The 14,748-nt window shown below is 42.6% G+C and overlaps 1 protein-coding gene across 1 annotated transcript; it reads left to right on the top strand.

Annotated features, from left to right (window-relative positions):
- Positions 1 to 1,557: 1,557 nt before the first annotated feature.
- gys1 (glycogen synthase 1 (muscle)) lies at positions 1,558 to 14,574 on the top strand. The gene is made up of 16 exons (XM_071533313.1): positions 1,558 to 1,615; positions 4,080 to 4,198; positions 4,751 to 4,932; positions 6,141 to 6,332; positions 6,960 to 7,148; positions 7,597 to 7,741; positions 8,987 to 9,104; positions 9,514 to 9,634; positions 9,754 to 9,860; positions 10,040 to 10,099; positions 10,460 to 10,652; positions 11,821 to 11,947; positions 12,075 to 12,170; positions 12,276 to 12,439; positions 12,892 to 12,972; positions 13,129 to 14,574. Exons 2-16 carry the CDS (start codon positions 4,081 to 4,083, stop codon positions 13,375 to 13,377), a joined length of 2,142 nt encoding a protein of 713 aa, XP_071389414.1. The 5' UTR covers positions 1,558 to 1,615; position 4,080; the 3' UTR covers positions 13,378 to 14,574.
- Positions 14,575 to 14,748: the final 174 nt, after the last annotated feature.

Here is a 14,748-nt window from a genome sequence, read left to right as displayed (position 1 = left end):
TATTATGTGTTCTAATTTTTATTCTCTGAATAAGTTTTGGATTACATTTGCTAAATAGGAATAGGAAAAAAGTGGGAAAAGCAATTCGATGTGGCACACAACTAGAGAGCTGACTAGCTCGTGCAAAGCAATGTTTAATATTTCTAGACATGATCTCTCTCAAAGCGGAAAAGCGAGCCACGAATGAAGAAAATGACAACTAGCGCCCCACTGGTCAAGTTCTGTCAAAATAAATTCTCAATTCATTTTCCATTGACAAATACATATATTTCAAATTCCTAGTTTCATAAATACAGCCAAGTCGGCCATTGTCGAATAGATGATTATATGATAATGACAATGACAATATTGACTTCATATTATCACCAGCAAAGATTTTATTCGATTCGATTCGATTCTACAAATCCTTTCAGTCTAGTTTTAGTTTATTATTGACATCATCAAATAAAAGAAAAAGAAAACAAAAGAAATAAAAGTGCCAGATGAAGTAAAAAAAGAGAATGTTAAGAATAACATTCTAAGTACATCACCTTAGCAATATGACATTAAGCACAGAAAATAATTAAGTGTAACAGATTTATCACAAAGATGTTCCTGAGGCAGGTTTAGGTCTTAGGATCTGCACTGATGAGAGTTGATTGGGGATTATGAGTTATATTATAAGTTGCAACAAAGTGATCTCATCTAATCTTGTCACTGAGTACTCTTCATTTTATTGACCTTTTTGTTTGCCCCCCTCCACAGGGAGGTCAGAGGTCAGCTACAGGGCTTCAGTGCCTTATGCTCAGTGACACACACCTGCTTGTTTTCCTGACAAGGGGATCTGAACCTTTCTCCTCTGGGTGAAGGTCTGTCTCTCTGGCCTCCCTTTATTCCAAGAAGCTCCACCAATATAGACCCAGACCTGTTGGCTGATGTGGTCAGGCTGACTAAGGGGCGGGGGGGGCTATTTAGACTGAGAGGGAGTCTGGTGGAAAACAGCTATAAGGGTTAATATAGGATACATCAGAGAGATATGTAGAGGGGTTGGGTTTCTTAATGTCACTGGTCACGTTGTATTCCCCAGCTATGTTCCCTGACCCTTAGCAGGCATTATAAATAACTCTCTTGCCCTTCTCCCTCCTCTTCGGAGAAAAAAAGGAAAAAAAAAGTTGCCTCGTTGCTCACGTTACCCACGACTCCCCTCTTTTTTTTTTAAGGGTTGATTTGATAATTCACCAACCACTGTAAAATCCCTTTAAACTCCGCTCAGCCAATCGCGTCTCTCAGCTGGGGAAAACGCCCAATTCCTGTCACGTTGTTTCCAGAGGCGGAGAATAGACCGGGAGCGAGGCCAATAGGAATAAAGCTCATGAATAATGTATATTAGGAGGGCCGACACCACATTCACAACCCCACCTTCTTCCTGGACCACTAGCCACGAGCCCCTTGTCCCTCAAAATGACAGAAAATGCATCAAACCAATGCGAGTCACTGATATTTAAATAAGGCCGCCGCCCCTTTCCCTCTCTCTCTCTTGGCTTTTTTTTTTTTTTTTTTTTTTTTTTTGGATTGACTGTGACAGCTGCTAATGCTTCCGTAGTTTATCTCTGTGAAGTTGGGACAAAATCGAAGGGTAAGTAGGCCTGTTTCTTCAGAGAATGACATTAATTTAATATTTAATTTCGTAACGAGCGCGCATCAGGACGCGGTGTCCTCGCGCGTTTCCGCAGCAGGATTGCAGTGTAGGTGCCTGCTGTCACGTTCGCGTGTCGCGTTCAACTCCGATAAATGCAACTTGTGTGTGTCTCTGTGCTGATAACATAACATGCCACAGAAAAGATAAAACATTCTCAGCATCACACACCTTCCGCCATGCTGTATAGGACTGTTGGCATTGTGGATGTGATCTGGCTGCTGTTGGCGTAGCACTACCAAAGGTGGGCGTACAGCCTTCATATTCTGATCTGGGACATCAGGAAATCTGATGCAAAACCTCACTGACTTATACTATACTCCATAGCAGAGTGGATGCACACATGATGTGTGTGTGTGTGTGTGTGTGTGTGTGTGAGAGAGAGAGAGAGTGAGAGGGAGAGAGAGAGAGTTGTCCATTGTTCCATAGCACCCAGTAGTTCCCCTAAGCCAAAAACATCCCTATGTTTGTGCTCAGTCACAAGATTTTGCATGCAACTGGATGTGGTTTTGTTTAAGAGGATGCAAGTGTGTCAGAGATCTGATCGGGGCTCCTGCTCTGGACTTTTATCAAGCGTTGGACTTGAACAGGATAGGACATTGATGAACTGTTAACTTAACCATACACATTGCACAGCCTTTATCCTGTCCCTTTTTGTGATATATAGTTACACTGTTGTCGTTTAGCCAGTGCAAGAACATAGATAGGAATGTGAGGTCAGGACATCAGCAGAGTATACTGATAGGATTTGAGGCCAAAATGAGAGAGAATCACAGGACTGTGAAAAACAGCAAAATGATGGACTGGATTGGGGAATAGGGGGGATGAGTGTTTTCCCTCTGTCCCCGTTTAACCCAGTGTGTGTGTGTGTGTGTGTGTGTGTGCACAGCTTCATTTTTGTGGCTTTGCACAAGATGACAGCGTTTTGTTGGAGCATGTCAACAACTGCCACAGTATGAATGACTGAGTCAAGTTCATACCTGATCGCCGTCCCTCTCTTTCCTCCGCCTCTACTTCCTTTCTCACACTCACACCCTCCTTTGTTTCAGGAGGTTGCACCATTTACCCACATCCAAGCAGGCGCTGAAGTGTGGAGTATGTGTTGTACAGTGTTTCCCTTACAGTCAGACGGCAGTGATGCAGCCACTGCTAAAACTGTGAAGAAAGACAAACTAAATCATGTCAAGAGCTACAGTCCTGTATCTATGTCTGATGTACTCAAAAACAAACCACTGGCAACTCAACACTGCACAGTTAAGATTCAAACTTTCCCTCTAAAGCCGACTCAAAGCCCACTTGATGCTCTACAGCTGTAGGATCATGCAGTGTGTGATATTCAAGGTTGTCTATGTGTTTGTGTGTGTCAGTTATGTGTGTTCAGCTTCATGGGAAGGCTGCCAGAAGAAGGCCTTTGACCATCTCATATTATACAGACACACACACATACACATACACATACACACACACACACACACACACACACACCTCTCCATACGCCACACACAAGTAGTACTGTATCTGTGTTACACAACGTACCGCTTCACTGGCTGTGAAGTGATTGGCTGGATTTTCTTGTGAGAACTGCCCAAGGGTAAATATGCCAAAGGGTAAATATGGATTCAGTGCTATTTTCTATCAGGTTCCTATCGGTTATCACTTTTGAAATGAGAATTAATTTTCAAAACGTTACATTTTCAAGAAAGTAGCAAGAAACTTTATCTTCTATTCCACCAGGAGGTTTGGATTTGAGTCTAGGGACACTGACTTGTTATTTTCTAGCTTGAGAGTTGTTGAAATTCTTGAGGAATTGTGAAATAAGTTAACATCTGTCTGTTGTGTTTACATCACAGCATTATAGTGTAATAGGAGTTATGAAACGGCAGTTATGTGCGGTTCATTGTAGACCTACTGGTTTGTCGGTGTGTGGTAAAATGTCATGATGTTTAGAGAAACGTGTATTTTACACTTGTAGTGGTAAATCGTATTTCCATTTCCATTTTAGGGATTTAACTGATACTCTTATCCAGAACAGCTTACAATGAGTCATCTGTAGAATAAACTTTTAATTCCTGGACTACCAACATCAAAAGCAGCCAATAGGAACAAGTACAAGGGTGTAAGTCAGAGCATGTAACAAATATTCTTGTGTCCTTAGGATGATAAATATATAATTGAAGTGCCAGGGAAAGAAATCAGGACCAGGAAGAAAAGGTAGGACAGGGTTTTGATGTAAAAACCTGGTAGTCTAGTGTGAATTGTTCAATCCTCAACAGAGTTTTTGGTGGGAAAAATGAGCTCAACAAGTGAGAGTGCAGGAAGCCATCATCCTAGACCGTGTATTGTGTGTACACACACAGTCAGAGGGAACTTCCGTCTCAACGGTCCGTGTTCTGTGTTTACCCAGCATGCCGCTGGCTCGCAGCCTGTCCGTCACTTCCCTCTCAGGACTGGAGGAGTGGGACGAGGAGTTTGATTTGGAGGATGCTGTTCTTTTTGAAATCGCCTGGGAGGTCGCCAACAAAGGCAAGTGTGTGTGTGTGTGTGTGTGTGTGTGCGTGCGCACATGCATACAGTATGTGGTCGCTCCTTGGTTGTGCGCGATTGTGTGTGTATGTCCTCTTGAAAGTTGAAAGTTTGTGAAAATAAAAAAAGTCTATAAGCATTTAAAAGCAGTCAAAAGTTTGGACATTTTTCTTTATTTTTACTATTTTTCACATTTTAAAGATTCTTTAAAGTAGCCTCTCTTTGCCTTGATGGAAAGGCAAAGGCTTTGGAAAGAAATTCATACATAGGCATCAATTTCACAATTTATATTCTAAATAGTTATAGTTTATAGTCTAAAACTAATTTCAAGCATTTAAGCATAAGCCTTTAGATCAAAATGGCTTTAAGAGAATGAAAAACATAGTAGCCTACATTCAATCAGGTGTGTCCAAACGACTGGTAGTGTATACATTTCTGTTTAACCTCATTTGTAAGAGACTCACAGTAATGACTAGTAACAGGTTGATTCACATCGTGTCTTTGTCTTGACCTTGTGTGTGTATGTGCGGCATGTGTGCGGCGTGTGTGCAGTTGGAGGCATCTACACTGTCATCCAGACCAAAGCCCGTCTGACCGCGGAGGAATGGGGGGAGAACTACTTCCTGGTGGGTCCTTATGTGGAGAGCAACGTGCGCACCCAGGTTGAGCTGATCGAGCCCACCAACCCGGCTCTGAAGAGAACCATCGACAAGATGAACGCCAGTGGGTGTAAGGTACTACCATACCTACACAGTAAACTCTTCACACACACCCCCCCCTGAGTTTAATATGTGCCAGTTTGAATGTTACAAGACAGTATTTTTGGTTTGAAAAGTTAAGATGAGTGAAAGCATGTGTGATGAAAACCCTGTTAGACACACAGATTTATCCCTCTTTTTCAGTCCATCTTTTCATATCTCTCCCTCTCTTTCTCCGCCCAGTCTGTCTGTTCCTAACCGTGTCTCTAAACCCTCTGGCATTTCCCCTCAAAGGTTAGAGGCTGTATCAATGTCTCTCTCTCTCTCTCTCTCTCTCTCTCTCTCTCTTTCTCTCTCTCTCTCTCTCTCTCTCTCTCTCTCTCTCTCTCTCTCTCTCTGTCTCTCTCTCTCTCTCTCTCTCTCTCTCACCCAGAAATAGATGACTGTGTGTGCAGTTAATGTTTTGTGCTATGTGTGTTTGCTGTGTCACTGTAGGAGCACTGTGGCATTATGGGTCAAGGCTATGCAGAGCAGTAGCGATACTATTTTAAAGGGGCAGTTCAGCATTTTTAGAAGCCTGTCTGGTTTGTCTTGAATCAGAAGACCTTTCAGTCCGCCCAAAAAAGCAACACCAGTGCAATTCATTTAGACTGAAAACTATGAAACTACTGTTTAAAAAAAATGAGGTCCTGTATACTAAACTAAGTCCTATATATCTATACACTGGTATATTAGACTTGAAACAACATACTTGGGACGTGACTCTGTGTCAGACAGAGTGAAACACCATATCAGTTTACCTTGGGTTGTGGTTGGGAGGCGGTTTTGTTATGGGGATCGTCTAGATGTTTGCAATGAAAGGAAAATACAGTTAGATTAGGAATGGATATTTTGATAAATTTTACTACCCATTAATCTAATGTCGTGAAAACGACTAACCAGCTCATCTACATATAGAAAGACGGCAAAAATAAGTCATGGAAATGTATTGTTTTGCTCTGGAATCTCTGCATGTAGGTAAATATAAATGTGTTGTATTTCTTAGTATTTGAGTGTTTTTTAGTATTTCTCTTATTAACTAATGCATCGCCTAGTGATTAACCGGCTAGTCATTTAATCATCCCCACTCCTAAATTAGATGGAGTCAAAGTCCTTAGTTTTTTTGAGTTATTTTCACAGATTACCACTGTCCCTCCCTCTCTACCATGCTCACTCATTTAATAACCCCCCTCTCCACCCCCCAGGTCTACTTCGGGCGCTGGCTGATCGAGGGCAGCCCCTACGTGGTTCTGATCGACGTGGGCTTCACCGCCTGGTCTCTGGACCGCTGGAAGAGTGAGCTGTGGGAGAACTGTGCCATCGGCGTGCCGTGGTTCGACCGGGAGGCCAACGACGCCGTGCTGTTCGGCTTCCTGACCGCCTGGCTCCTGGGAGAGGTCAGGCAGCTGGCATCCACTGACGAGATGTGAAAGTGATATATGAGATATGAGATAAGAGATATGATGCACAGTTTGTTTGAGTACATGATACAGTCTGTGTCTTCCCTGGACTCCTCTAACTTTGCCTGTCAACTGCGTTAAAATTAGAGATTTGGTTAACATGCTTCTATAGTTTGGGTATTGGGTCTGAAAAAGTCATTAAAATAATCTAAATTTAAGACCTTAAAATGTCCTAAATACAGTAATTAAAAGTCTCTTTTTTTCACCATGCAATGACAGGTTTCTTTGTGCTGCATGTCAACCATTTGATTAATACAGAACAGGGTTAGTAGTACAATATACATCCTATCTGCTTTACTAAACACAACTGGACCTTTTATTAGCTACAGTAAGTTCAGTCAGAAATAGTCTTGGTTTGCCAGCTTCTTTTTCTTCATTTTGGTTTTTAAATTGGTCTTAAATTCATTTCCTGGTAGCATTAGAAAGGTCTTAAACGGTATTAAATTTGGCTTTCTGAAACCTGCAGAAAGGCCTGTGAAGAAGACACTATGCGTGTGAATGCATGTGTAAGTGTGTGTGTGTGTGTGTGTCGTTCACACTGACCTGTGTTCTCCTGTATCGCAGTATGCATCCCAGTGTGAGGAGCCTCCCCACATCCTGGCCCATTTCCACGAGTGGCTGGCCGGCCTGGGCCTGATGCTGTGTCGACAGAGACAGCTGCCCATCGCGACCATCTTCACCACACACGCCACACTGCTGGGGCGCTACCTGTGTGCCGGCAACGTCGACTTCTATAACAACCTTGCTGAGTGTGTGTGTGTGTGTGTGTGTGTGTGTGTGTGTGTGTGTGTGTGTGTGTGTGTGTGTGTTTGCACCTGTCTAGGCCTACATGTGTTTGTTGGAAAGGATCTAGATTAAAGATTAAAAGCAAACAAGACACAATAAACGTAAGAAAAGCACAACAGAACGTCATTGTGAAAATTCGCAATTCCAATGGCAAAATTTGTTGAGTTAAGAATTGAACAAGGTATTGACTTGTGGAGGAAAAGATCAACAGTGATTTCTTTACTTATGCATCTGCATCTGATTCATCATCAGGATATTCTCTCTCTCTCTCTCCCTCTCTCCCTCTCTCTCTCTCTCTCCCTCTCTCCCTCTCTCTCTCTCTCTCTCTCTCTCTCTCTCTCTCTCTCTCTCTCTCTCTCTCTCTCTCTCTCTCTCTCTCTCTCTCTCTCTCTCTCTCTTTCTGACTGTCTTTCAGTTCAACGTGGATAAGGAGGCAGGAGACAGACAGATCTACCACCGGTACTGTCTGGAGCGGGCGGCAGCGCGCTGTGCTCATGTCTTCACCACCGTGTCACAGATCACAGCCATCGAGGCAGAGTACCTGCTCAAGAGGAAACCAGGTGTGTCTGAGACCCTGTGGAGGTGTATTAACCTCTGGCCTGCAAGTCATGTATTTTTCACTTTGGTATTACCTTCCATAACATAGCATTGTTTTAATTGTTAACATAGCTACCAAACAAGTGGTAGTTTAGTTAGATGGCATTAATCGAAAATAAACAGAAAAAAACTCAATAAACTTACTTCAGAGTTTACCATCGACCCCAACAATGGATGCAGCCGTTCTCCAAGCATCATTCTTGAGCTGCAGTCTATCATATAACATTTGTAGAGAACTGGGGAGCTTTGAATGGCTGTAATCAGCTGCTCGTGCCTTTTGCTCTTGGCAAGCGGAACTACTGTTAATGAAACACAATCACATCTGTAGGGAAAAAAGGAAGCATGGAAATCTGGCTGTTGGCGGCTGATGACTGATGAAAAGTTCAGCCTTGGCAAGCTTGTTGATCAGGAACACCGGCCAAGTTTCCCTGCTCGCTCAGCTGTGTAGAAAATGAATGGACCTCTGGTGACTTGTTGTTTGAGTTGCTTGCAGTGTGAACACAAGGTGACAGAGAGACACCTACAGATGTTATGGATATAGATGCTTCATGAGGTGAAGATTCAAATACACACAGCTGCTCTCAAAGGAGCATAGCTGTATATCAACCTATAGGGCTGCTTACTGAACTCTTGGCTATTCTAACATCTTTGGATGTTAAGGATACTTCTACTAAGATTCTGTGTATAGATCTTCTGTTAAGGGTTAGGGTTAGGGTTAACAACTCCATATGTATCCCAGCATCTTTGCACTCTGCACCATTGCACTATTGTCCTAGGGTTGTTTACATATATATATACTTTTTTATATATATGCATATTTTTACATAGTAGTTAAATGTTTAGGTTTACCTCTGTTCATCTTGTTGTCCTTGTTTTTAGCTGTATATTTATTCTGTGTAAGTACATTGAAGCAACGAAAAACCGTAGTCAAATTCCTTGTATGTGTACATACTTGGCCAATAAAGCTGATTCTGATTCTGATTACAGCTATCAAATATTTAAAGCCACATTTTTACTATGATTTTTATATTGTCAAAAAAAAACTACGGTAAAAGTAGCTTATGCTGTGTTCAAGAGTGGTGCGTGAAACTGATTTCTCTCTCTTTCTCTCCTTCTCTCTCTCCATTTTTCTGTCTTTGTTTCTTTCTCACTTTCTCTCTCTCTCTCCCCTGCATTTCCCGTCCCTCAACCTCTCCCACCGCACACAGACGTCATCACTCCAAACGGGCTGAACGTGAAGAAGTTCTCGGCCATGCACGAGTTTCAGAACCTCCACGCTCAGAGCAAGAACCGCATCCAGGAGTTCATCAGAGGACACTTCTACGGGTCAGAGACACCACACACATTACCAACGTTATATATAGTGTATTCAAAACATTCACAGCATGTTCAAGGAGGATCAATGTTGAATTTAGAATGTCTACGTATGAATGTGTGCTCATTTAACACAGTAAGTCAATACGAGTAAATCACATGCGTAAATTACATGTGTACTGTATACTGTTGAGTACATTCTGTTGAATGTATCGCACAATATTTACTCCCTGCTTGCCTGCCACCACTTGATCAGCTATAATGGAAATAAGTCCTGCAATGTTAGTGAGTTATCTTATCTACTGAGTCAAATGATGAAGAATGTAGTACTTGCTCAAAATATTATTGGAAGAATACATTGTGAGCCAAAGCTCTACACTCATCCATATATTCTGACAGATTTTTTTGTCTTGACCGTTAGGCATCTGGACTTCAACCTGGACAAGTGTTTGTTCCTTTTCATAGCTGGAAGGTACGAATTCTCCAACAAAGGAGCTGACATCTTCCTGGAGGCTTTAGCCAGACTCAACTATCTGCTGAGGGTAAGTGTGTGTTTGTGTGTGTGTGTGCGGTCCTGTGTTTATGTGTGTGTCTGTGGGAGAGGGGTGGACCCTAGGTGTTAAAACTTAACCCTGATTCCCCTCTGGCCCGTCTGTCACAGGTCAACCATAGTGATGTGACGGTTATTGCATTCTTCATCATGCCAGCTAGGACGAACAATTTCAATGTGGAGACCTTGAAAGGCCAAGCAGTCAGGAAGCAGCTGTGGTGAGTTTGCTTTTCATCCGCCCTTCCTCCTCTGCTGATGGAGGTGGTGGGTGGGTGTGGGCCCAGAGACACCTTGACTGATCTTATAGTAGGCAAATTCATGTAATTATATACTTTATCATGCATTTCTATTGCCATAAGGAGTATTGTGCTTATTGTACTTTTTTCTACTGACACAGGGATACTGCTCAGACCGTGAAGGAACGTTTCGGAAAGAAACTTTATGAGTCACTGCTAGTGTAAGTAGACCGCTTGCAGAATACTTTATGAAACCTGTAAGAGGCCGCATGCAATGACCTGTCTTATAACAACATCAAATTAAAATATCATGATTGTAAGAGACAACCAGCTCAATTCAAGTTGCAAACAAAACAATCTTGATGTTAAAATATCCAGTCAACCTTGAATTTTATGTCTGTTTGTGATAAAGCTGGCAAATAACTAAATTGATTCATGCTAACATATATATATTGTAATTGTTTTTGAAGATGAATTAGAAACCCAGATACATACATAAATTTACAAATCCAATGTGATGAAGGTTATTATTTTGCCAGTTTCTTTTCATCATTAAGTCTGTAACAATCTGTTTTGCCTAGTGGGCAGCTACCAGATGTGTCAAAGATGCTGGATAAAGAGGATTTCACCATAATGAAGCGTGCCATATTTGCGACTCAGAGACAGTGCCAGCCTCCCATCTGTACCCACAACATGCTGGAGGACAGCAGCGACCCCATCCTCAACTGCATCCGCCGCATCGGCCTCTTCAACAGCTCCGCTGACCGGGTCAAGGTGCATCACAACGCTCTCCATAATATGATCAAAGGGGTTCAGTCATTCACAGACAATACAGTTATTCCCCCTGCACAAAGATTTCTTCTGTACCTTTTTATTTATCAACATCAAGCAGCTTTTCTCAGAATAGAGTAGACAAAAAGCTCTCACACATAAATATACCCAGTTCAATTTGTGATTTATTTACATCCGTCATGAGGCGTGTCCTAAAGTAGAAGCAGTCACACTGGGTGCACTTGTCTAAGGGCACCCAGGACCCTCCTGGTCACGTGATGGGCAGGTACAGATCAAGTGAGAAGAAGAGCGTCACTGTTGCTGAATACAGTTTAATGTAAGAATTTTTGTCTAATTTACATGTTCTGCACCCCAAGAAAACAGAAACATCAATCGTGAATATGTGGATAAGGAAATGTAGGCCTACATGGCCTGTGAATGTTTCTGTTGATACTTTTGTCCATTGAATTGTGGAGTGTTTACTCATTAGATTGTTGTCCTCCACCATGTGGTTTTTCCGTTTGTTTGCTGGATTTTGCTGCTGATTCAGAGCCTGCCCAGCCGGTATGTCACCCGTCCAGGAGCCGTTAAATGAGTGCACCCACTATAGATGACAATGTCACCAAGGTTGACATGAATAATGAGAACAAATTGAGTTTAGATTGTGTTTGGTTCTACTTCAGGACACGCCTTGCCACCAGTCTAAATAATTCACAAATCAAATTATGTATATATTTTTTCTAAGGACTTGGAGCACACGCCCATTCATTTCTAATGGATCCATGCTGGTTCAGTGAGAGGAAACACTGATAAATAAAAAGGTAGAATGGTTGAATCACTTGAAAGTAGATTTTGAACTGGCAAACTGTCCTTCGCTCCCAGGCAGACCCAGGTCTGAGTTACAAAGACTAACTTGCTGTGCTGAATGAAGCGGAAACCCTCAAGGACATTTTCATACATCCTCATCACTTTGCTCACCCATAGCTCGTAGCCTTTCTAGTGATGGTAGTCTCTGTGGCACATGATGACTCATGAGTTTCTTCAGTTATTTTCAGCCAACACAGACACTTTTAGCCAAGAATGGGAATTTGCTACTACACTAATTGTTGTGATATATACAGTATATACTCAGATATCCTGTTCTGATACTGAAAGCTTTTCCATCCATCAGGTTATCTTCCATCCAGAGTTCCTGTCGTCCACCTCTCCTCTACTTCCAATGGATTATGAGGAGTTTGTAAGAGGCTGCCACCTTGGCGTCTTCCCATCTTACTATGAGCCCTGGGGCTACACACCAGGTATGACTCACACAGTGTGTGTGTGTGTGTGTGTGTGTGCATGTGCGTGTGTGTGCATGTGTGTGTGTGTGTGTTGATACAATAATATGAAATGCTTAATGGGCCTCTCTGTCTGTTTCCCCCTCAGCTGAGTGCACAGTCATGGGAATCCCATCAATCTCCACTAATCTGTCGGGCTTTGGCTGTTTCATGGAGGAACACATAGCGGACCCTTCAGCATACGGTGGGTTCCTTTTTTATAAATTATCTGTCAAATTCCCAATGGACTAATTCTTTTTCTTTAAAACGATTTTACAGGGATTATTGATGCTTCCCCTCCTATTTGCAGGTATTTACATCCTGGACCGGCGGTACCGCGGCGTGGACGAGTCGTGCAACCAGCTCACTTCCTTCCTGTTCCAGTTCTGCAAGCAGAGTCGGCGCCAGCGGATCATCCAAAGGAACCGGACTGAGCGTCTGAGCGACCTGCTGGACTGGAGATACCTGGGCAGGGTAAGGCTCAAAAGGACAAAGCTCATTTTGTTCACTGCAAAAACTGACACATTTGTTCAGTTATTTTATCTTGTATCAAGACTTATCAAGCTTATTTTAGGATTTTTTTTAGTGAAATCATCTTACTGCACTGGCAGATAATTTTACTGGTTTCAACAACTTTGACTTTTTCAGGATAATGTAACTTGTTTCAGGACATTTACTTGGTAAAAGTTAAATTGTCTTGGAGAAAGTTTCTTAAAATGATTTCTTGAAAGAAGTCATGTTGGCATGAATCAAGTGACATTTATTGAAACCAGCAAGATTATCTGACAGTGCAGTGAGATAATTTGACTAAAAATATCATGAAATAAGCTTGATAGGTCTGGAAGCAAGTCAAAATCACTTGACAACTTGGCATTTTTTGCAGTGTTCGTGTGACGATTTTGTTTCTGTCTCCTGTTCTGCATTAGTATTACATATCTGCCCGCCACATGGCCCTGGCTAAAGCCTTCCCTGACACCTACCTATATGAACCTCATGAGCCCACCTCGGTAAGTCTGTGTGTGTGTGTGTGTGTGTGTATGTATGGGTGGGGGGTGTATACAGCTTTTGCCTGCTTCATTTGTTCACTTGTTGTACAAGTGTAAAATACTTTCATCTCCATCCTCCGCTTGACGTTGCGATGCCTCCTCGTCTCTCCTCTCCAGGCCTCGGGTTTCCGTTACCCCCGCCCGGCCTCGGTGCCCCCGTCTCCGTCCCTGTCCCGCCACTCCTCCCCCCACCACAGCGAGGCCGAGGACAACGATGAAGAAGACGAACGCTACGACGAGGATCTGGAGGCGGAGAAGGACCGGGTGAACATCCGCCAGCCGTTCTCCCTGCCGTTCAAAAACAAGGCTTACGCTGTGCATGGGGCCAACGGGAATGGTGACGGTGCCGCCGGCGAGAAAAACTGAGACAGACACACAGCACACACACACACACACACACACACACACACGCTGAACACACTAGTGAAACGTTTCTGTGGCAATCGTTGCGGCCATCCGTGTACTCACACACTTCATAGATGAGTGCAGTTGAGTGAACGTGAGATGTTAAGAGAAATATAACGTCAGCTTGTTGTGAAAATTACATCGCCGTCGATGTCTTCCCAACCTGTGTGTACCTCAGTATTTTTTTAATATCTGTTGGTTTAATATGTCTTGGTATTTTTCAGTTACACCAGCAGTACAACCAGTGGCTTACTTTGTGGAATAAATTAGAAAGGGCTAATTGAAAGCTCAACAAGAAAAAAAAAATAATAATACACCGTTGCTGGATTTCTTAGGGCACTAACACTGGATAGCATAGGTATGAAGCATTGAATATTAAATGGAAGATTATCATGAGGCTTTTTTACTTGATTCAAAGGTGGGTCACAACAGGGAAACATAACCCTCCTTTTTACCAGCTTGTCATCTTTACACATTCGAAGCTGCAACAGCCATTTTCCTGGCAAAGCGGCCTGTGTGAAGACAGTTAAGTTGCTGTCAGTAGCCACAGAGAGCACCTATCTCACGTACGTATTTTGCTTAAAAGGGTGAAGACGACACACTGTTTTGAACTCAACTGTCCACCTCGTGGTAGCACATTGTTTCTTCCAAACCTCCTATTTACTATAAAGCGTCCTAGAATGGAAATGAAACACACAACACACACCCGCACATCAGCAAACTGCCTCAGAACACAACGCTGAAAAGCTCTCGGTTCTCTCATTTTGAGAATAGTGTTGCGTGTGTGTTTTTGTTTTTTGTTTCTGCGCCTTATTGTATCACCGCCTTTTCAGTGACAATTATCGATCAGCAACCTCACACTCCTGTTTATCTGTCTGCGTGTGCGCTTGTGTGTTGATGGTTTTACCCAGGTTTGCCTGTTTCTACGAGTATTTATTTGGAAAAGGAATGGAGATGAGAAGAGAGAAAAGGGACTTTATCCTGAGATGGCAGCCGTGTTTTTAGATGAAAGACACAAGAGAAATGGCTGGAAAGGGAGCTGCTGTACGTCTAACTAGTTGTCTGTTTTGGAAGAAGGGAAAATGGTTTTACCAGGAGAACACACACTCCCTGTAAGAGTCTATCATTTGTTACAATCTTGCACCAGATGATCTTAAAATAAAGTTTAAATATCTATACATATGTGTGTGTGTGTGTGTTACAAATGATATCAGGCTCTTCTTTCTTTGTTTGGATGCCGTTTATTGCAACACATAGAACCAAGGGTTTGTGGGTATTCAAATGCTCTAGATAAGGGACAACATACTGACCCAGTGACACCATCCACACATC

Source organism: Centroberyx affinis, unplaced genomic scaffold (assembly GCF_046629955.1).
Source record: "Centroberyx affinis isolate AG114_WGS23_722 - 3 ecotype Tasmania unplaced genomic scaffold, CSIRO-AGI_Caff_v1 ptg002360l_1, whole genome shotgun sequence".
Lineage (NCBI taxonomy): Eukaryota > Metazoa > Chordata > Actinopteri > Beryciformes > Berycidae > Centroberyx > Centroberyx affinis.
The sequence above is the reverse complement of the archived record's forward strand: the minus strand, read 5'-3'. Positions and strand labels throughout refer to the sequence as shown.